General features: G+C 39.7%; 1 protein-coding gene across 1 annotated transcript in view; it reads left to right on the top strand.

The window, feature by feature from the left end:
• Positions 1-3,977, top strand: part of STARD4 (StAR related lipid transfer domain containing 4) — a 29,058-nt gene extending 25,081 nt beyond the window's left edge. Inside the window, exons 5-6 of the mRNA XM_053700478.1 lie at positions 1,588-1,702; positions 3,085-3,977. Coding sequence (XP_053556453.1) covers positions 1,588-1,702; positions 3,085-3,311 — 342 coding nt within the window. The 3' untranslated portion in view covers positions 3,312-3,977. The remainder of the gene's footprint in view (positions 1-1,587; positions 1,703-3,084) is intronic.
• Positions 3,978-24,865: the final 20,888 nt, after the last annotated feature.

The following is a 24,865-nucleotide window of genomic DNA, read 5'->3' as shown; positions in this document are numbered from 1 at the left end:
AAACTCTGGGTACAAATTGTTTGGCACAACTTAGCATTATACTCAGGAGTATGATGGACCATTTTCATTTTAAACAGGCATACTAGATGATCTAATGATATGCTACAAAGACTGTACTTTTTTCATTTCCCCAAAAACTTTTCTCCAATATGATACTATTCAAGGGCATTGCCACCAGATGTGTGCTAGGGTGCCCTCCTGTCAACAACCTCTCCAGCACATGGCTGTTGAGTTCTGGTAAATCTTATGTATTCTATGTGGGGAGAGGTACACAAAGTTTCATGTTTGTTTCTTTAATACCCATTGATGAGCACAATGCACCCATCTGGTAAAATATTTTAGACCAATCATCTTTATAATTTTTAAATTGAACCTCTCCTTCTCCCCCCCTTCCCCATGGGTGTACACATGAAGGTGAATGTCGGGAATAGTTGGGGTCAGGGACGTATTTTGGCCTAGGCAAACAAGGCACTTGCCTGGGGCGGCAGATTGGGAGGGGGCAGCACTTTTTTTGCGGCTATATTTGTAAGAAGCTTACAGTTATTTTAAAAGTATTATACAAATATATGATGGGAGATTTTGCCCAAAGAGCTTACATTCTAGAGGTATAATAAGAGACTGCACATGGAGCTTACAGTTTAGAAGTAGCTCCGAACCTTTCTTTTATTCAGCTAGCTATTGCCTTTAGTTCTGTTGGCTTTCGACTCTTAGTATTATTTTTGGGAAGTATTGTTTGTTTTTTATATATATTTTAGCAATAGATAGATATGTGTGTGTATCAATGTGTGTGCGTGTGTGTTTGTGTGTGCGCATGTGTATATGTGTGTGCGCATGTGTATGTGTGTGAATGTGTGAACATTTATTTTGAAAATGCCATAAAAAAATTTACATTACTCCCTGGCAAAAAATATTATAGCCAAAAAGGCCTAAAACAGTGGGGGTGCACCTGAATTGTGAGTGCCAAGGGCAGCACAAAACCTAAAAACGCCAATGGTAGGGGTACTATGCTCTTTAGTTGCAAAGGGATCCTCAATGCATAAACAATGCAGTATATCTTAAGAATAATGTATTATTAATAAAATGGTTAGAACAATACACAATTGTTTGTAAGTAAATTGCACATAGGTTTTTTTTAAAAAAAGACTAGTTTACAAGCTACAACAATAAAAACCCTCAATGCAATTATTATAAGCTATCTAAATAATAATTAAAAAATATAAAAATGTTCTTATACTCTGCAGGATCATCACAAACACCAAATAACTCATTATAATGGAATATATAATGTTCAAGTTGTAAACTTAACTGGTAGTAATAATAAAACTTTTTATTTCTGCTACCAGCAGTAAAGTATACAATCAGAATGTGGTCTAGCCTAGTATTTAAGCAACATCTGTTTAACAGCACAATGTCTATTTCTCAGGTGGCACATATATTCTTTACCATCATTATCTTGTTTCCTGTTCAATTACATTTTACTACGAAAATATAGACCATTTCCGTTATTTATAATTAAAAATATGAAGCATAATAGAAAAAACATTTGATGTCTTACAGTTATTTTTGTTTCTGTTTTCTTTGCATCAGGGTTGTTGCGTAATGCGCTATACAACTGCTGGACAGCTTTTCAACATAGTATCTCCCAGAGAGTTTGTTGATTTCTCCTCTACTACACAATATGAAGATGGACTTTTAACTTGTGGTATGCGGCTATTGATTTTTTTGTTGTTTTGTGTGTTGTCATTCACTTTTTCTAAACTTGTTGCTATTAAAGTTTTACATTTTCCTAAATTTCTTTTGCGCAGCTTCACATCTGTATACCAAGAGTGTTCAATTGTATAACAGGCCAGAATTTCTCATCTTATAAAATGATATTGCTCAAGCTTATGTCACAGAAGGAAACTTTAAAGGGACATTAAACCTAAACATTTTCAGATAGCGCATGAAATTTTAAACAATTTTCTAATTTTTTTCTATTATCAATTTTTCTTGTTCTTTGTGTTTTGGAGCTCCCCCCAATTTTACTTTTTTATTTATAGATTATGATGGCAGCATAGAACATGGATGGCCATTTTATCTGCCCAAATTGCATGTCAATATTAAAGTGTGGGTTTAATATGAATCTTTGGGTAACCTTTTCATATCCCAGACATTTGTTAATTCCTTTACTGTACTTATCCCCATCTCCTCCTTTTGGTGTCAGTTCTATGCATTAGATCCTTTATAGAATCCTAGATGCATGTATGGCTCATATTAAATATTTAATTACTGGTTTTGTTGTTATAAGTTATGCTTATAGATGCTGACATTTAAACTGTCATTTTACTGTTCTATTTAAAGGTTAAAGGAACATGATTTTTTTTACATTCCACAAACAAAATAAGTATATGTACAGTAAGTATAAAATGAGGTAGATTTCCTGACATCCTCTTAAAGGGACAGTCTAGTCAAAATTAAACTTTCATGATTCAGATAGGGCATGGAATTTTAAACAACTTTCCAATTGACTTTTATCATTAAATTTGCTTTGTTCCCTTGGTGGTATTTTTGAAAAGCTAAACCTAGGTAGGCTCAAACTGATTTCTAAACCGTTGAAAACAGCCTCTTAGCTCAGAGCATTTTGAAAGTATTTCACAGTTAGACAGTACTAGTTCATGTGTGTTCTATAGATAACATTATGCTCACTCCCGTGAGTTATTTAGGAGTCTGCACTGATTGACTAAACTGCATGTCTGTCAAAAGCACTGAGATAAGGGGGCAGTCTGCAGAGGCTTAGATACAAGGTAATCACAGAGGTAAAACAAATATTAATATAACTCTGTTGGTTATCAAAAACCAGGGAATGGGTAATAAAGGGATTATCTATCTTTTTAAACAATAAACATTCTGGTGTAGACTGTCCCTTTAAGTGTCATCAGTGTTGCTGTCTGGAGTCCATTCACTGTATTGGAAGATTTGTCCGTACAAATACTCACACATACATTTATACATTGAAGACCAGTTTCATATTTGGTAAAATAATCTTATCAGATGATAATGTTGTGCCCCATCCCCTTTCTGATCAAATAATTTTTCTCTTTACAGGAGTTAGCCTTGAATATGAGAATATGCGGCCGAACTACGTGCGTGGCTTTAATCACCCCTGTGGCTGGTTTTGTGTACCACACAAGGACAATCCTAACCACAGCCTGCTTACAGGCTACATACAGACTGACTTAAGAGGGCTGCTTCCCCTAAAGACTGTAGATTTTGCTATGGCAGGTTCCCTTGTAAACTTTTACAGCGACCTCAGGAAGGCATTGGCGACATAAACATTTTCTGTTGCGCAGCAAACTACAGAGCCAGCAGAATCCGTTCATCACTATGAGCACCTTAGTGATAATTATTGCTTTATACAGGTTAAACTGTAAACATTATTTTCAGAAGAAAAGAAAGATCCTATTTTTTATTATTTTTGTGCTAAATATTTTGCATTATTGTGCTACTCATCCTGTTCACGTGTTTTATGTGATGTATTCTACAGTTTGAGAAGCTTTTTTTTTTCTTATACAGAATAACTCCCTATACAGAAATGATAGAACTTGTTTGGAAATGTATGTATTTATCCCTGAATGCAGTTAATCAAGCTAATCAGGAAGCCGATGTACATTTGAATACATATTTATTTACACATATTTGTGTACATATTTATGTGTATAGAAATAGGGGGCTATTTATTTTATTCTGTTTGCATTCTAAATATACGTTGTTTTCTGGTATTTATTTAAAAAGATAATCCATATAGTAATAGTTTTTGAGAAAAATAACATTTCTATTTGTTTATGGCATGCCAAATGATTATAGTTACAATATTATAATACTAACCTATTGCTGTAGACTACAAATATATAGATGATAATATGTATTTTGTTAGCAGAAATATAATGAAGTATAAAAACAGTAAGATGACTTGAATAAAAAAGGTAATATTTTTTTAACCAGTCTCTCATTTATCATTTTTTAATGTTTGGTGGTTTAATCATTCTGGTTAGCAATATTCACTCTTTGGCCTTTTTTGTAAACCTTTCTATTCTTGGTTCTTGCAATATTCATTTATTTGTTTCTGAAGCAGGAGTGTTAACCACATGCATTATACATAATGTACAGTAGACCATAACTGTTCCGTAGTACAGGAATGGAAGAACGACATGAGGCACAATGGGGTGTTAAAATGAATAATGCATTTTAGTGAAAGCTCCAGTAAGTGCTAGTCTACTATTATTTATTATTATTTCATAAGTCACATACGTTTGATGGCAGAAATCTACAGACAGTGGGAATGAAGTGTGCAAAATTTATTGCAGAAATGTAGCATTTGAGCATAGTAAACCCAGTGCCCTTAATGGTTAAAGATTATTTTATCTTGTAGGCTAAAAGGGACTGTAATTTAGTGAAGTATTTTGTTTTCCTTTAAGACATATTACACATAATTTTAAAAAATATACATTTTTGTAATTTTGTTTTTTAACCTCTACGTACACATGAAATTTAGAGGTAGAGTTGGTTCTCGGTGGATAAGCTATGCCTTTAAACATCTACTTTATAATATCACAGTGGGGCCTATTTATCAAGTTCCGTATGGAGCTTGAAGGGCCGTGTTTCTGGCGAGCCTTCAGACTCGCCAGAAACACCAGTTATGAAGCAGCGGTCTGAGGAGGCGGACAGAGATTGCGTGAAATCAACCCGATTTAATACGATCGGGTTGATTGACACCCCCTGCTAGCGGCCAATATGCCGCGAATCTGCAGGGGTCAGTGTTGCACAAGCAGTTCACAAGAGCTGCTGGTGCAATGCTGAAGCATTCAGTGATATCTGTCGGACATGATCCGCTGATCGGATTATGTCGGACAGACATTTAATAAATAGGCCCTTTATCTCTACATAAACCTGTTATATAATCTTTAATATGTTCATATATGAACTTCCGTATCTTTGCTATATTTTTAAAAGAGAAAAGCAAATCATGTATTTCAAGGCACTACATTTTTATTTTTTACACAAAATGAGGAGCTAGGTATTCTGCCATAGTTAAAGGGGCATGAAATTGCTGAGCACAACTACAAAAGAATAGTAACTACTCATTATGCTATGGCATTTCTTCCTGTACCTGCAGCTCTTTTCAAATTAGTTTTCCTGTTTTAATAGCTTAAAGTGATGGTAAACTCTCCCCTTTATAAAAACAGATCCAGAATGTTAGCAATATTTTAGATGGAGTTTAATTTATCAGTTGTAATGAAGATGCGCTGTAACTTACTTTTTAATATAGACATGAAATTCAAATACCCCGTGCTCTGCCGCCCACTTCAAAAGTCACTTTTTCTGTGAGCTAAAGGTTTAAACTGACGTCCAATCAGAACTCTCCCCTTAAGGCACTTTTGTTATAGTAAGAGCGTTGATTGGAGAACAATTCAGACAGTTAGCATCTGGCACCTTTAAGCTATTAAAACAGGAAAAACAATTTGAAAAGAGCTACAGGAACAAGATGAAATGCAATAACATAGTGAGTAGTTACTATTCTTTTTGTAGTTGTGCACAGCAGTTTATTGTCTCTTTAAACTTAAAATTTAATTCCACATAAAGGCCTAGATTACAAGTTGAGCTCCAAAATATTAGCACTCTTTAACATGCTTTAAAATCGCTTGAGCTTTATCATTAGCGCTTCTATTTGCTGCTCATAGTCCAAAGGTTTTTTTTATTGCTCAAGTGATAGTCTAGTGCACGCTAACATCTGCATGTCACATGGGTCTGCTAAATCAAACAGTAGACTATCAGCATAAAAAAACATGTTGGATATTGCTCTAATGCTAAGCCAGTGGAGTCCTTTATGTAGATCTGTGCTATACTATCAATAATACTGGTTTACTTTAGCAGGCCCATTTATCAAGCTCCGTATGGAGCTTGAAGGGCCGTGTTTCTGGCGAGTCTTCAGACTCGCCAGAAACACAAGTTATGAAGCAGCGGTCTAAAGACTGCTGCTCCATAACCCTGTCCGCCTGCTCTGAGCAGGCGGACAGAAATCGCCGGAAATCAACCCGATCAAATACGATCGGGTTGATTGACACCTCCCTGCTGGCGGCCGATTGGCCGCGAGTCAGCAGGGGGCGGCGTTGCACCAGCAGCTCTTGTGAGCTGCTGGTGCAATGTTAAATGCGGAGAGCGTATTGTTCTCCGCATTTAGCGAGGTCTTGCGGACCTGATCCGCAGTGTCGGATCAGGTCCGCAAGCCCTTTGATAAATGGGCCTGCAAGTCTCAAAAAGCACTCACGTGCAACATTTAACCCATCATTTATAATAAAAGCACAATGAGCGCACTAATAGTGCTCACTGCAATATCCATAAAAAAGTATCCATTAACCAACCATACTGCATTATTAGTGACCAAGTCCAATATAACACACACTGCACTATTCTTTGAGCTCCACTTGTAATCTAGCCCAAAATGTTTAATTACGCATTAAAAACTTTGCAATGCGCTTTCATGATTTATTTTGCCTGCTTTTACTGTAAATTAATTCTGCAAATTGTAGTATTTTCACTCCCACTATAGAGGCTGTAGTGCACTCCAGGAATATAGAACCCTGGCACTCCTGCTTGCTGCACAGCTATTGGTTGATATTTATAGGATCTTGTTCATATCCGTCCAGAGCAAAAAAGAAAGATAAACTGCATTCAAAAGGCTTCTCAAGCAGCCTAGTATCCTAGTATGCATATTTTACTAACAAAATAACAAGCTTTTAAAACTTATTTTGCATGTATATTGTAATGCAGTGAATCATTCCTAATGCTTATAATGTCCCTTTAAATGCTTTTCTGTGCAACAAATATTCATACTGATAAAAAAAAAATTGGGGGGGGGGAGACACATAAGACACTGAACGTTGACTCAAAATTTGCCATTATACATGCAGTAACAGGTGGAACAATTGGCTTCAAAAAATAAATATCTTGATTTTAATAATTGGTCATAATTGCAGTAAATAATATAGATGTAATGTAGATTGTATAAGTTTCAGTGCATTTTAATTCATAAAATTATCCAAGGTTTGCAACATTGTTTAAAAACATATTTATTTGTTTATTACTTTTATTATATCTGTTGTTTTACACATTTGGAAAAAAAAAAAGTTGTATATTTGATACTGTGCAAACCTCACCCGGGGGTCCTTTGGGACTGAAAACTAACATCCAGTTATATGACATTACACATTTACTTGTAATCTAATCTTGCTTTTCTGGATGTGTTTGTTATTTCAACTCATTATTTAAATGTTTTCTTATTTATTTTGTAGAGCAATGTACATTATACATGAGACCTTTTATGTACTCAGCAATAGTTGTTATGTCAATGTTTCCTGTTGATATTTTAAATAAAACATGTAAAAAAATTAAATTATTGTGAAAAATATCTTTATATTAGGTTATATTCAAAATTGCTGTACTAATCAATTTTGATACGTTACAGCAGGGGTGTCAAACTGGCAGCCTGTGGGTCTCATGCGGCCCGCGACTTAATTTTTTGCCTCCATGAAAAATATGAAAAATAATAATTATAATATGATTATTGCTTATAGAGCGACTGTGCTTACTGTTAGGGTTCCTCATGTGTGCAACCTCCATTCAGTTCTCCATTACAATGACTGTATACTTTTGTTTCGGCATTGCGATATATAGATAGATATTTGCAAAGGGGTTAATAGATTTTCGACAGCTATCACAAAGGGTATATGTCTATCTTTATATAAACAGTGGGTCGCTATGCCGACAGAATTGTGATCCACCATTTATAAAGCAGAGGAAATGTTATACTATGCGTATGCTAAACTGTGGGCGTGCTCGGAACAGGGCTGCTATAGAAAAAAAAAGCATAATCCATGGGAGGGCAACCAGATGGAACGTGTGTGTCACCTTTTTAAAAGCATTAGATAACGTTTAATCAAGCCTAAGTTATAGAATACGTATACAGTTATAGCAAACGCCACTGGAGCTGCTGGTGCAACGCCGCCCTCTGCAGATTTGCAGCCAATCGGCCACCAGCATGGAGGTGTCAATCAACCCGATCGTACTCGATCGGGTTGAATTGTGGCGATTCCTGTCCGCCTCCTCAGAGCAGGCGGACAGGGTTATGGAGCAGCGGTCTTTAGACCGCTGCTTCATAACCGCTGTTAATGGCGAGTCTGAAGACTCGCCAGAAACACGGGCCCTCAAGCTCCATTCGGAGCTTGATAAATGGGCCTCCAAGTGGAAATGTGAGAATTACCCACACTTAAGTGGGAGGTTAAAAATGGTCCTTTTTGTTCAAGACTTAAGAATCATCAAAGATATTTATTTTAAGTGAATCTCAAACATTTTTCCTCGTGGGCCGGGATTGCAAACATCATATGTGCCCACAGTGGTATAAAAATGTTTGGCGACACTGTAGTTTGGTGCTGTCGCCATACTGTTTAATTTTGCTGAGATTGGCAGCAGGCTAATACTTAAGCAGAGCCATGATTGGCTGCATACTGTGGCCTAGGAGGGGATACAGAAATGTAATATTTAATTTTTCAGGTACAGTGTACACTTTCTTTTGACAAACTGACTTCTTTCTTATTTGTTAAAATTTTGCACCATTCCATGTGAGATACCTAGGTAGACTCAGGAGCTAGAACATCTCTTGATCACTATGGGCTAGATTTATCACAGCTGAGGCGTACAGGGGCACGTATACGCGCCCCTGTACGCCTCAGCTCGCCTGTGGCGGGGAGAAATTACCCGCAGGTAATCAACATTGCACACGAGCGCAATTTTGCGCTCGTGTGCAATCCCGCCCCCTGCCCGTGCACAGCCAATCACGTGCGGCAGGAGCTGTCAATCTCCTCGGTCGGACTCGACCGAGGAGATTGAATTTCGCCACCTTAGAGGTGGCGAAGAGCTTAGGGAATCTGGTGACCGCTGCTTGATAAATCACGGCGAGCAAGTTCTTGTGAGAACTTGCAGCCGTAGGGGTTTGATAAATCGAGCCCTATATAGTAGCAGTGTTTGTAACAATGTTTTGCATATAGTGCACACTCCTGAGCCTACCTCTGTATGATCTCATAGAAAGAAGATAAGTTTCAAGAATGGATACTAAAAGAAAGAAGTACATTTGATAATGTTATTCTCTGTCTTAAGGGGACATTTAACTGGTGGGCACAACTACCATAGAAGGGTTTCTACTCACCAAATTATTGTTTTTACTCCTATGGCTATAGCTTCTTTTTTTTATAGTAGTAGTGCTTAAACCCCTTACTAGTGGCAGATAGTGAGGCTCTTCATCTTCACACTGGGCAGAGCCATCTTGGAGCATTCTTGCACCCTGTGACAAAAGTGGTGCACATTCACAACTCGATGACAAGCCATATCTTGCACTTTAATTTAGCGTGCCCAATAGATAGAGATTTACATTGAGCAGCGGCTGCTTTAATCTGTATTATTCCTGAGGGCTTTTTTTCTATTTGTTATGCAACTTTTAAACGGTGTCAGAAAACTAGCAGAGGATGAAAAACAGTATCAATATGAGTAGTAACCATGCTACTGTAGTTGTACCCAGCAGTTTAATGCCCCTTTAATAATGAAAGTTTATATCTTCTTACAGTCCATGTACAGCACATAAAGACCAGCTGTTGACAGTAGAATATAACTTTTCAGGTAAGTGCACCCTCTAATAGCAATGCTAAGGCCCTTTTTATACACACTGTCATCAATGTCTTCTGCATCCTTTATTTTTAGGTTTACTGTGTAGGGCAAAATTGTGCATGGACACATGAGAGAACTTTTTAGAGGATTATTGACAATTTGGGCATATGATCTAAAAAATATTTGCTACCTTTACTATAAGAAATACTTGTTATATATTTATCTGGTGCATTGATATACAGCTTGTCTGCCACATTTCCTTGTATCCATTTCCAACACAGTGGAGTATACATACAAAATCAGGTGTATTTAAGAAAATTACGGCTAGATTTAGAGTTCTGTGGCCAAAGGGGTGCGTTAGCTACGCGTGCTTTTTTTCCCCCGCACCTTTTAAATACCGCTGGTATTTAGAGTTCACAGAAGGGCTGCGTTAGGCTCCAAAAAGGGAGCGTATAGCATATTTAACGCCACTGCAACTCTCGATACCAGCGGTGCTTACGGACGCGGCCAGCTTCAAAAACGTGCTTGTGCACGATTCCCCCATAGAAAACAATGGGGCTGTTTGAGCTGAAAAAAAAACCTGCAAAAAAGCAGTGTTCAGCTCCTAACGCAGCCCCATTGTTTCCTATGCGGAAACACTTATTATATCTGCACCTAACACCCTAACATGAACCCCGAGTCTTAACACCCCTAACCTTACAATTATTAACCCCTAATCTGCCGCCCCCGCTATCGCTGACCGCTGCATATTATTATTAACCCCTAATCTGCCGCTCCGTACACCACCGCAAGCTACATTATAGCTATGTACCCCTAATCTGCTGCCCCTAACACCGCCAACCCCTATATTATATTTATTAACCCCTAATCTGCCCCCCTCAACGTCGCCTCCACCTGCCTACACTTATTAACCCCTAATCTGCCGACCGGACCGCGCCGCTATTATAATAAAGTTATTAACCCCTAATCCGCCTCACTCCCGCCTCAATAACCCTATAATAAATAGTATTAACCCCTAATCTGCCCTCCCTAACATCGCCGACACCTAACTTCAAGCATTAACCCCTAATCTGCCGACCGGAGCTCACCGCTAATATAATAAATTTTTTAACCCCTAAAGCTAATTCTAACCCTAACCCTAACACCCCCCTAACTTAAATATAATTTAAATCTAACTAAATAAATTAACTATTATTAAATAAATTATTCCTATTTAAAGCAAAATACTTACCTGTAAAATAAACTCTAATATAGCTACAATATAAATAATAATTATATTGTAGCTATTTTAGGATTTATATTTATTTTACAGGTAACTTTGTAATTATTTTAACCAGGTACAATAGCTATTAAATAGTTAATAACTATTTAATAGTTACCTAGTTAAAATAATTACAAAATTACCTGTAAAATAAATCCTAACCTAAGTTACAATTAAACCTAACACTACACTATCAATAAATAAATTAAATAAATAGCTACAATTAAACCTAACACTACACTATCAATAAATTAATTAAATACAATACCTACAAATAAATACATTTAAATAAACTAACTAAAGTACAAAAAATAAAAAAGAACTAAGTTACAAAAAATAAAAAAATATTTACAAACATTAGAAAAATATTACAACAATTTTAAACTAATTACACCTACTCTAAGCCCCCTAATAAAATAACAAAGCCCCCCAAAATAAAAAAATGCCCTACCCTATTCTAAATTAAAAAAGTTCAAAGCTCTTTTACCTTACCAGCCCTTAAAAGGACCTTTTGTGGGGCATGCCCCAAAGAATTCAGCTCTTTTGCCTGTAAAAGAAAAATACAACCCCCCCCCAACATTACAACCCACCACCCACATACCCCTAATCTAACCCAAACCCCCCTTAAATAAACCTAACACTAAGCCCCTGAAGATCATCCTACCTTATCTTCACCACGCCGGGTTCACCGATCGATCCAGAAGAGCTCCTCCGATGTCTTGATCCAAGCCCAAGCGGGGGGCTGAAGATGACCTTGATCCGACTGAAGTCTTCATCCAAGCGGGAGCTGAAGAGGTCCATGATCCGTCTGAAGTCTTCTATCAAGCGGCATCTTCAATCTTCTTTCTTCCGGATCCATGTTCATCCCGCCGACACGGAACATCCATCTTCACCGACGACTTCCCGACGAATGACGGTTCCTTTAAGGGACGTCATCCAAGATGGCGTCCCTCGAATTCCGATTGGCTGATAGGATTCTATCAGCCAATCGGAATTAAGGTAGGAAAATTCTGATTGGCTGATGGAATCAGCCAATCAGAATCAAGTTCAATCCGATTGGCTGATCCGATCAGCCAATCAGATTGAGCTCGCATTCTATTGGCTGATCGGAACAGCCAATAGAATGCGAGCTCAATCTGATTGGCTGATCGGATCAGCCATTCGGATTGAACTTGATTCTGATTGGCTAATTCCATCAGCCAATCAGAATTTTCCTACCTTAATTCCGATTGGCTGATAGAATCCTATAAGCCAATCGGAATTCGAGGGACGCCATCTTGGATGACGTCCCTTAAAGGAACCGTCATTCGTCCGGAAGTCGTCGGTGAAGATGGATGGATCCGCGCTGGAGGTTTTGAAGATCAGCCGTTCGTCATCGGATTGAAGAACATAGAAGATGCGGCTTGGATGAAGATGTTTGCCGGTCTCGATGTCCTCTTCTGCCCGCTTGGATCAAGACTTCAGCCGGAGGATGGACGTCACTCTTTAGCCCCCGCCTGGGCTTGGATGAAGACATCGGAGGCTCTTCTGGATCGATCGGTGATACCTGGCATGGTGAAGACAAGGTAGGAAGATCTTCAGGGGGGTAGTGTTAGGTTTATTTAAGGGGGGTTTGGGTTAGATTAGGGGTATGTGGATGGTGGGTTTTAATGTTGGGGGGGTATTGTATGTGTTTTTTTTACAGGCAAAAGAGCTGAATTCTTTGGGGCATGCCCCACAAAAGGTCCTTTTAAGGGCTGGTAAGGTAAAAGAGCTTTGAACTTTTTTAATTTAGAATAGGGTAGGGCATTTTTTTATTTTGGGGGGCTTTGTTATTTTATTAGGGGGCTTAGAGTAGGTGTAATTAGTTTAAAATTGTTGTAATATTTTTCTAATGTTTGTAAATATTTTTTTATTTTTTGTAACTTAGTTCTTTTTTATTTTTTGTACTTTAGTTAGTTTATTTAAATGTATTTATTTGTAGGTATTGTATTTAATTAATTTATTGATAGTGTAGTGTTAGGTTTAATTGTAACTTAGGTTAGGATTTATTTTACAGGTAATTTTGTAATTATTTTAACTAGGTAACTAATAAATAGTTATTAACTATTTAATAGCTATTGTATCTGGTTAAAATAATTACAAAGTTGCCTGTAAAATAAATATTAATCCTAAAATAGCTACAATATAATTTTAATTTATATTGTAGCTATATTAGGATTTATTTTACAGGTAAGTATTTAGCTTTAAATAGGAATAATTTATTTAATAAGAGTTAATTTATTTCGTTAGATAAAAATTATATTTAATTTAGGGGGGTGTTAGGGTTAGGGTTAGAATTAGCTTTAGGGGTTAAAAAATTTATTAGCGTAGCGGTGAGCTCCGGTCGGCAGATTAGGGGTTAATGCTTGAAGTTAGGTGTCGGCGATGTTAGGGAGGGCAGATTAGGGGTTAATACTATTTATTATAAGGTTATTGAGGCGGGAGTGAGGCGGATTAGGGGTTAATAACTTTATTATAGTAGCGGTGCGGTCCGCTCGGCAGATTAGGGGTTAATAAGTGTAGGTAGGTGGCGGTGACGTTGGGGGGGGCAGATTAGGGGTTAATAAATATAATATAGGTGTCGGCGGTATTAGGGGCAGCAGATTAGGGGTACATAGGGATACCGTAGCTGGCGGCGGTGTACGGAGCGGCAGATTAGGGGTTAAAAAATTTAATAGAGTGGCGGCGATGTGGGGGGACCTCGGTTTAGGGGTACATAGGTAGTTTATGGGTGTTAGTGTACTTTAGAGCACAGTAGTTAAGAGCTTTATGAACCGGCGTTAGCCCAGAAAGCTCTTAACTCCTGTTTTTTTTCTGCGGCTGGAGTTTTGTCGTTAGATTTCTAACGCTCACTTCAGCCACGACTCAAAATACCGGCGTTAGAAAGATCCCATTGAAAAGATAGGATACGCAAATGGCGTAGGGGGATCTGCGGTATGGAAAAGTCGCGGCTGTAAAGTGAGCGTTAGACCCTTTCCTGACTGACTCCAAATACCAGAGGGCGGTAAAAACCAGCGTTAGGAGCCTCTAACGCTGGTTTTGACGGCTACCGCCGAACTCTAAATCTAGCCGTTATATTGGTTCATAAACTAAATAACGATTCAATAATGTAGTTCTCCCTTCCTAAAACTGATAACATCTGTAGACCCCTGAAACCAATATATTGCTAAACGGTATAACTAACATCCATCCACATCAAAATTACATCCCTGTATATTTGGCAATAAAAACAACCATCATGCATATTCATGGTCTTGAATTTTTATTCAAAGCTATTAGATTTCACACAGACAGCCCCATCTGTTAAAAGACAGACAGGCAAGGTTCCAAACTTGAGAGCCTGTCTGCCCTTGATTATGGTGAGCGGGCAACCATTTTTGGTTCACAACCTGGGTTGTTCTTGCTGATTGGCTGACATTTAGCCACCACCTATAAACAAATGCTGTCCTAAAATTGGCTGGCTCCTTAGCTTAGATGCCTTCTTTTTCAAATAACGATATCAAGAGAATGAAGAAAATTTGATAATAGGAGTAAATTAGAAAGTTGCTTATAATGTTATGCTCTATCTGAATCATGAAAGAAATAATTTGGGTTTAGAATCCCTTTAAATTTTATCATTCACAATCATAGCCATAAGTTTAACATTTATTGACGTTGTGAGTGCAAAGAAATTTACTCTTTTTTTCGGTTCTTAACTGAATATGTGTTTGTGATTAATTAAAGTACATTACACCCTACCAAATCTAAATGTATAATTATTATTATATATTATTATTATTATTATTATAATAGGCTTATAGGAGGCTTATTATAATAAGCTTATATGATGTAGCTTAGAAAAACGTCAAGTACACGATGCTTATTTCTCAAGGCTAACCCTGCTACATACGTGTCCCTAATTGGTTTTATCAGATAACAACTGGAAAACAGTAAACTTTAGATTAACTTAACTATGGCTAGCATTGTTGTGTGTGGACTAAGACCCAGATTAACATTTTCCAAATAAGGCAAAGCGTGGTTAGAGTTTGGTTATTGAAAATAATTACAGTTAAAGGGATGTTACTTTGTTTTAAAAATGGCAACATTTGGTTGGTATGTTATTCTAGAGAAACATAACAAAAATGTCTTGTAACTACAAAGTGTTTACTGTCCCTTTAAACAGACCTGTCCCTGCAGGTATTTGAACCTGGTTCTCCTGGTCATAGTCTATTGCTCTTGCCAGGAGCCACAGGAAGCATTTGCTCTCTGATACTTTTTCCATGAGAAATGCCTGAACACTCACCTGTCTCCTCTTACTGCACATCTGGTTTCTCCGGAGTTCTCTATCAGAAATCAGCAGAAGGGACTGATAGGTAAAAGCTGAGATGTGCATGGGTTCATTTCAATTTTATATACAAGCATTTTTCCAATATACTTCTATTAGTAAAAATGCTTCTAGTAAAAGTTACACACATATGCTATGATGGCCGGTGCACCAGTATTCAAGCTCCACATCGTCCCAGAGAGTCAGCACTGACTTGTATGACACAAATTAAGTCTTGGATACAGAGCAGTGTCAGTGTTAAAGGGACAGTCAAGTCCAAAATAAACTTTTATGATTCAGATAGGGCATGAAATTTTAAACAACTTTCCAATTTACTTTTATCACCAATTTTGCTTTGTTCTTTTTGTATTCTTAGTTGAAAGCTAAACCTAGGAGGCTCATATGCTAATTTCTTAGAACTTGAAGTCCGCCTCTTATGTGAATGCATTTTGACAGTTTTTCTTGTTAGTTCATGTGTGTCATATAGATGATATTGAACTCATGCATGTGAAGGCTACCTAGGAGTAAGCACTGATTGGCTAAAATGCAAGTCTGTCAAAAGAACTGAAATAAGGGGACAGTTTGCAGAGGTTTAGAAAAAGGTAATCACAGAGGTATAACGTGTATTATTATAACTGTGTTGGTTATGCAAAACTGGGGAATGGGTAATAAAGGGATTACCTATCTTTTTAAACAATTTTTGTTTTAAAAGATAAATAATGCGTGAGCACAGTGTTATCTATATGACACACATGAACTAACACCCTTCAGTGGTGAAAAACTGTCAAAATGCCCTGAGAGAAGACTTAGAAATTAGCATATGTGCCTCCTAGGTTTAGCTTTCAACTAAGAATACCAAGAGAACAAAACAAAATTGGTGATAAAAGTAAAAATTTTTTGGACTAGACTGTCCCTTTAAGCTAGAGGAGGGACTTTGATGCAGTGTTGTAAGAGACGCACTGAAACCCAAAGCATGCTAGCGTGAGCGGATGTGAGTCTGGTGTTCAGATTGTATACAGACTTTCCTTGATTGTTATCATCCTGCTAGTTTGTATAACTGATTTTTATGTTTTTAAAATAAAATGTTTCTTCTTACTCTATCCGTTAATGAGAAGATTCTCTGAAATAACAGGAGAACAGCTATACTAAACCCAGTAAATAATAATAAGCAGCCATTTTTCCAATATTGCTCCAATCATAGATAACCAGACTGTGATCCAGTATCAGTATTGCTCCAGTCACAGATAACCAGCCTATGATCAAGTATTCCTACAATCACAGATAACCTGCCTGTGATCCAGTATTTGTCCAACCACAGATAACCAGTCTGTCATTCAGTATCAGTATTGCTCAAGTCACAGATAACCAGCCTATAATCAAGTATTCCTCAAATCACAGATAACCAGCCTGTGATTCAGTATTGGTCCAATCACAGATAACCAGTCTATGATTCAGTATTGCTCCAATCACAGATAACCAGCCTATGATCCAGTATTGCTCCAGTCACAGATAACCAGCCTGTGATCCAGTATTCCTCCAATATAAAGAGAATCCTACACACTATACAAAGAAAACGTGCGAGTCAGTGGGTCGACTTACCGCAAATAGTCCTTGGGGGGGGGGGTGGTCTGGTCTTCTCTCTGGCCTTTGGACACAGGATACCATCTGTATGCATCTACCGATAACACCTCTTACTATCCTGCGATACCTTATCGCCCGTGTTGTCCAGGAACTGCTGGAGTCTGCCAGCTTTGCGTCTCCGCGCCGGCCACCCCTCCTTCAGATGCGTGCGGTTTGCGCAATTGGTCGTCGGTCCTGGATGTCACCACCCAGCCTGGATTCCGGTCCAATCCAAGGAGGGAGGGGGGAGGAGGGAGGAGGCAGTCCACCAGGGGAGCCCCTTTGTGCCGTGCTCACTGCAAGGGAATCCGGTTACCAGTAATATGGAAAGAGAGGACAGGAGCACCAGTAGATGAGAATTGCAGCGTTTATTGTCAAATAACGCTCAATTGATAAAGCATAAAGTTTATAATACAACGAAAAAGTTTCTTGACAGTGCTTCAGTTGACTCTGGCAGCAGCTGATTGTCCAAGTGGTGGGTGAAGGAAAGAAACAGCTGACGCGTTTTGGCTATTCAGCCGTAGTCTTAGCTGATAAAATATGTAAAAACAAGCGCCCTTTTTCAAGGCCCATTCCCTCTCCCATTAGACAGCCAGTAGAGCCAATCCCTGCTCACTGTCAATTACAAGCTGATTGCACTTTCCACCAAGCATTCAAATCTGATATATTAATGTTTACTTGTTGTCTAATTAATATTCATTGTTTCTTTTTGGGGTACACTGTTGCAATAAAGAATACACATGTATGCATATAATCCCTTATTTCATACATAGGTTTATACTCTCTGCTCCTATGTCTTTACATTAATTTCCACTACCTTCATATGTACTGAAATCCAAGTGCTTTTTACCCTTGTCCCCTGCATATTTTAGCGCTTCATCTGGCGCCCCTAAATAAGTGCTATATTGCTTTTATTTACATAGGTTGCGAGGGAAGGGTAGGATTAAGCATTTAAACTAGTTATAACTTACAATCAAATATCAGTGCGTTCACAATCATTTATGTGTAACCCTTATTGTCTATTTCTAAATACTAGCTGAACCATCCTTACAACTGATTTTTACATGTAATCCATTTATCTGTGGGCGGTCCCTCAGTCTTTCAAGCTATGTATCAGTTGGTGTGAATTACATTTTTAGTGCGGAGGGTACTAATTTGAAGATGGACCATCTAGTTAGGGCATGTTTGCTGTATTAAGTGAGATCTTTAATATATGCAATTGAGAGAGATAACATTCCATTATCTCTGATATACAATGAAAAATATCCTTATCTTTAGTTTATTTCTGACCACTTTTATAAGGTCTATGGAGAGTTAATGTCAGTAATTGATAAGGTCAAAGGCAGAGTTTAATCCTGAAGGTGTTCTGGTCTTCAACTTGAAGATCCAGTACACCTCCTGTCTGCCCAAGGTCTCAACCCTGTCACCTCCTCTCGGGGGTACAGGAACATATTCAATGGCCATCCATCGAAAACTTTCTGCACTTTTTTCATGTCTTTGTGCAAAATGTTGCACTAGGGGAGTGCTTGACTTGCCATTTCTTATCGTGGAGAGATGCTCCCTAATACGAGATCTTATCTCCCTCGTAGTTAACCCTACATATTGAATTTTACATTCTACACAGGTTATCAGATAAATGACATACTTAGACCTACATGTAATGCAGGTTTTTATGTCGAAATGTTGTCCTGTAACTGTCGAATGAAAAGATACTCCACATTCAACCTTTTCACAGGCTACACAGTCCCTGTAGTTACATCTATGCATTCCTTTTTTTTTTTTTTTTTTTATCAATAAGCTTTATTTAATGAACAGACATTATGTTACAGCAGTTGTCTCATTGATGTGTTACATTACAATTGTTCTTGGAGGCTTAACAAACCATCATTGTAAAGAGACATTTTAAGCCATTACACGAGTGTTATATAGGAACAGAGCATCTGAACATTATTGACATATGGTTAATTGTTACATGAGCTTATTAAGTGCGAAATTTAAAACATATCAAAGGATAATGAAAGAAAGACATAGAAAATCAGAGTATGCTTGATCGAGGCATGGGCCCATCCCAGAGCCCATAAGATTACAGGCTCCAAGATAAACGCCTCATATAGCGTTAGGCTTCTTCAGTAAAACGTTCAACTCAGTATATAATACTAGCGCATAAAGGAGGTATCACCTAAGGGGCGATTGGGGAAAAATAGGATATAAGTAAGGGGATTATGAAAGGAGGGGGTTCAGAGAGTGGGAAGATGATGGAGAGAGAGACGAGAGAGGAAGGAGAGAGAGAGGTAAAGGGAAAAAAAAAAAAAAAACACCCCCATAAGGGGTGGGGGAGGGGATGGGGGCGGGAGTGGAGGGTGAAAAGGGACTGAATCATGTTCCACAGACCAATTACAGGGGCAAATATAGGATCGACACCTGTACTCTAACAGACACCAGAGCAGATCATAGGTTCCTACCATCCCAGATTAATGACATGTACTCGTGAGTTTCTAGCTTCCCTGTCCTAAGGTAATGGTATCTCTCTAAGTCTAGTAAATTTCGGACTTCTGCTTTCCATTCCTCTGTACTCGGAATTTGGAGAGATTTCCAGTGTCTTGGTATAAGTCCCTTAGCTCCATTTAGCATTAAAAGAAACAAGTGGCGTTTGGCTTCCATAGCTAACTTTGGGAACTCGTGATAAATCAGGTATTTAGGGTTCGGTGGGAGAATGATCTGCAACAATCTGCTTTTTCTCTAAATGCACTCACCCAAAAAGGTTGTATGTGTGGGCAGTGCCACCAAATGTGTAGTATAGATCCGTCCTCCCCGCAGCCCCTCCAGCACTCCCCACAGGCATTGGGGTAAAGTTTTTTCAGCCTCTGAGGGGTGAGGTACCACCGACTCAGGAATTTGAAGTGCATCTCTTGTAATTTTGCAGATGCCGATGCACGCCTAGCTCTATTAAAAATTACTTGCCAGGTTTTAGTGTCTATCTCGAGCTCTAGATCTCTCTTCCAGGCAGCTACATACGAGGGGACCACCTCCCCACCTCCTTCCATCAAAAGCTTATAAAGTATCGAGATCAAATGTTTTGGTGGGGTCTCTGATGTGCATAGCGCTTCAAAATGCGTTTTCTGCCTACTAAGGGAGTCTTTCTCGCTGATAGTGCTGACAAAGTGGCTCAATTGGGCCACTCTAAACCATGAGGAGAATAATTCGCCGTCCCAGTCCGCCAACTCCTTCTGTGTTTTAATTTTACCGTCTGTCAGCACATTTGATATGGCAGCTTCCGACAGTGGGTAGTTATCGTCATGAGAGAATGGTTTGATCTCAATACCATTATCTGGATTTTCTCGAACCGGCATAACTGGTGAGATAGCTGTAGAGATATATCCCCCGCTCCTAAGTAATCTGTCCCAGGTCTGCAACACATCCCAGATCAGGGGGTACTGTACTGCCCAATTTGGGCTGTGGTTAGGGCTGATCCATGCGAGTGAACCAACGTTCCCCCTTTGGAGGATCTCTCTATCCAAGTTTATCCAAGCTTTATTCTGTGAGCAGTGGCACCACTCTACAAGTCGTTGTAGTAAGATTGCTCTAAAGTAGGTATGCAAGCGTGGGACGCCAGCCCCGCCTCTGTTTCTAGGAAGATACATGGTTAGTTTTTGTATCCTGGGCTTCAATCCCTTCCAGATGTATGTCTCTATTGCCGCTTGAATCTGTTGGATTAAGTGGCCAGCTGATGCCAGAGGGATAGCCTGCATAATATATAGGACCCTGGGCAAGACATTCATTTTGACAACATTTATGCGGCCCATCCAGGAGATGGTTTTATTTCCCCAAGCCGCAAAGTCCCGTAGGATATCATCCCTAATACTTTTATAGTTTACGTTGACCATTTCTTTGACAGTGGAGGCTAAATTGATTCCTAGGTATTTCAGGTGCTGTGGTACTATTTTCAAAGGGCATCTGTACCCCTGCTCCACAAATATCTCCGGTGGGATGGAGACATTTAGGATCTCAGATTTTGAGAGGTTTAATGAAAAGTCCGACACACAGCCAAACGCCTCAATTTCCTCCAGCGATACCTGCAGTGAACGTGCATTATCAGCAAGAGTTAGTAGGACATCGTCGGCATACATTGCCAGCTTGTGTTCTGTTCCTCCCGTCCGAACACCAACAATGTCACTGTTGGTTCGAATGCGGCACGCCAGGACTTCTATAACCAGAGCAAATAGCAGGGGGGACAAAGGGCACCCCTGCCTTGTACCGTTGGATATAGGGAAGGGATCTGAGAGTAAGCCATTAACACGAATTCTAGCGTTAGGGTTTGAGTACAGGGAGAATACGAGGTTCGTGAAGCGTGCCCCGAACCCCATTTTTCCTAATGTATGTCTCATAAAGGCCCAGTTCACCCGATCAAAGGCTTTCTCCGCATCCGTTGAGACAAGTACCAACGGAGCAGAGTTGGCCTGTGCATAAGAGATCAGTTGCACAACCCTTAGGGTGTTGTCCCGAGCTTCTCGGGCCGGGATGAACCCTGTTTGGTCCGTACTGACCAACCTAGGGAGAAAAGTTTTGAGGCGATTTGCGATCACTTTGGCCAAGATCTTAACATCGCAGTTAAGCAAGGAGATGGGCCTGTAACTGCCAGGCAGGTTTTCTGGTTTACCCGGCTTCGGGATGACCGAAATGAATGCTTCCAGCATCGAGCGTGGTAGCTCAGGTGTTACAGGTAGCCTGTTGAACAGTAGAAGTAAGTGTGGGACTAGAAGTCCCGCAAATTTTTTATAATAGCGGGTCCCAAATCCGTCCGGACCAGGGCTTTTGCCCACTGGAAGGCTTTTAATAGCTTTAAGAATCTCCTCAGCAGTGAGAGGGGCATCCAATTGTTCTGCCTCTTCGTCGGACAGACTTGGTAAATCAGTTTTTGCAAGGTAATCCAGTATCCTCTGCTCAGAGGTCTGCCCATCCACAGGGGCCTCCCGTCCATGTGCTGTAGTGTGCAGATTATATAGGGATTTGTAAAAATTTCCAAAGACATTGGCAATTGATTGACCATCTTTGCACTCCCTGTTTTGGCTATCAACCATTTCGTAGACGTACGAGCGGAGTCTCTTCCTGGCAAGGGCTCGTGCCAGAAATTTACCCGCCTTATCGCTATGCTCGAAGAATTGTTGGTGAAGAATTAGTGCTTTTTTGTGTTGTTCTTCTCGCAGATGGCGTAACAGGGCTGATCTGGCAGCCGCCAGGCTCTCCTGTTTTCCGTCACTATTAGGTTGCTCTTTATGCGCTAGTTCTGCTTGAGCTACTTTTGCTAGCAGATCATTGTAGGTGTCTCTTTTGGACCTGCGTAGAGCTGCGCTGTGTCTCAGAAGCAGGCCTCTAGTAACACATTTATGAGCTTCCCATACAACTGCGTTGTCTAAGTTTCCATCTGCGTTTAGACGAAAGTATTCTTCAATGCTGTCGTTTAGTTTTTGTACCAGATGTTTATCATCAAGTAGATATTCGTCTAACCGCCAAACAAATGGTGTTATCGGTGTATTGGGCCAGTTGATCGTGCATCTAACCGGGGCATGATCAGACCACGTAATCGGAGCAATCGAGCAGCTAGTTGTTATCGCAAGGCCCGCGGAATCGGTGAGGAGGTAGTCAATCCTCGTATATTTTTTGTGAGGATGAGAGTAGAAGGTGTAATTTTTTTCTGTTGGATGCAAGGTTCGCCAGATGTCGTGAAGGACCAGATCCCTGAGGGATCGCGTTAAGTGTTTGAGTACCTTGTGAGGAGCACTGGAGAGGCCATCAGAGGTGTCCAAAACTGGACTCAAGGAGACATTAAAGTCCCCCCCTATGTATAGTGTTCCTTTTTGTAATTCTAGTAATTTAAGTGCTACATTTTTGAAAAATATATCTTGAGCTCTATGTGGAAAATAGAGATTGGCCAAGGTTATTGGTCTCCCATAAAGTGTGCCTGTAATAATTAGATACCTGCCATTAGGGTCTCTCATTATCTGTTCTGTTTGGAATGGGACTGAATGGTGAAATAGTATCCCAACCCCATTTTTTTTAGAAGGACCAGAGGCAAACTGTGCTACAGGGTAGTTCCTATTAAACCATTTTGGTTCTTTATGTTTTGAGAAGTGTGTTTCCTGGATGAAAACAATATCGCCTCTCAGTCTGTGTAAATCTCGGGTGATTATGGAGCGTTTCTCGGGACTATTAAATCCCTTAACATTTATGGTAAGAAGTTCAAGAGAGTGTACTTTGGTACGTGGATGCATGTTAGTAAGGAGAGAAAAAAAAAAAAAAAAGGAGGGGAGGGGGGGGGGGAGGGGAGGGAGGAGAGGAATGAAGGGGGGAGCAGGAGAAGATTTGAGGACGTGTGAGCAGGTAAGATAAGAAAGAGCTTCCAAAAATTCGGGTGGAGGGTAAAGAGAGAGAGTAGGGAAAGGAGCAGATAGTCCCGATATGGCCTGTAGGACCAGAGTTAAGAGCCCCACCTGCCGCTCGGGTAGATGAAGAGGTTAAAGAGTGTAGACTGTAGAGGTACAGTCAGTAAATACAAATAGAAATATGATACAGGAGGTAGTAACCTCAGTACTCTTATGTAGAATGATAATGCATACATTAAACTTTGTAGGTAAAGTAACCCAAATAAAGAAATATCAAACAATCAGTGTCAGAACTCTCATATGAACTAGCAATGAATAACATTGAAGGAACAGACAAATATGAACCACAAAATAACATGCCCCACAACAGTGAAGACCCATTGCCCATATCCTCAGGAGACAGCAACCATAATACACATTTTTGAACACATATTCCCTCCCAGTGTTGTTTGTTATGTTCCTGCGGGGAGGTGTTGTGCGCTGTATCAATATAAGCTGGGGGAGTTTACATAAGTAAGCCTATGTTAGGGTGTGTTCACATAGTCTGACAATACAGTATAAACCCAAAAAGAACAATTATAAAACACCTTATATACTCATATTACAGTGTAGAGGTCATATCTAGCCCAGGGGCTAATTATCTAGATTATCACAGAGTCAATTTGTCCAAATTTTGATGCCTCTACCCGGTAGGGTGGTAAAAACTCAAACCAAAATGTTCATCTGGAGTTGTGTATGAGTAAGCTGTTTTGGGAAAAACATATCTGAGTTAATGGTAACTTATCTGTCTGGAAGATCAGTTGGGTCGATGATTATCACCCCAGGAGCCACCAGTCTCCAGGGTGGAACGTGCCAGGTAGAGCATGTCCGTGAATCTGTGTCCAGGGAGTTGACTTATCAAGCTAGAGTCAGTGGACGTTTTCATCTCGAGCTCTTTCAGGTCCAGGCCGTGCTGGTGCCACCATATTGCCCGGCGGGGTTACCTGCAGCCCAAAGGCCTGGTTTAGAGTGGGAAGATCAGCTGGTGTTCTATAGATTGCCGAGGTGCCATCTTTTGTTGCTATAATGCAGGTGGGGAATCCCCATCTGTATTGGATTTGATGGTCCTTGAGTGTGGAGGTAATATAGCGCAGGTCCCTCCGCTTCTGGAGGGTTGCTGGACACAAATCTGTGTAAATTTGAATTTCCGTGTCCTCAAACACTAGAGGGTGTTTATTTCTGGAGTGCCGTAGAATTTCTTCCTTGTCCCGGTAGGACAAGAGTTTAATAATAATGTCCCTAGGTGGGGCCCTGGCTGGAGGTTTAGGCCTAAGGGCCCGATGGGCTCTTTCAACCGGGATTTCAGTTGCGTTTGGGGAGTTCTTGAGGTGCTTGAACAGGGCCTGCACATATCTTTCTATATCAGGGGGGGCCACTGTCTCAGGGACCCCACGGAGCCTCAAATTATTGCGCCGGCTCCTGTTTTCTAGGTCCTCAATCCTGTCAGTGAGGTTTTGAACTGTAGCTTCCTGTGACTGTATATTACTGCCCTGTTGTTGTAGGTCAGATTGGATTGTTTCTTGTGCCTCCTCCATCTGAGTGACTCTA

Source organism: Bombina bombina, chromosome 2, assembly GCF_027579735.1.
Source record: "Bombina bombina isolate aBomBom1 chromosome 2, aBomBom1.pri, whole genome shotgun sequence".
In the NCBI taxonomy this organism is placed as follows: Eukaryota; Metazoa; Chordata; class Amphibia; order Anura; family Bombinatoridae; genus Bombina; species Bombina bombina.
This window is presented reverse-complemented; position numbering and strand designations above follow the sequence as displayed.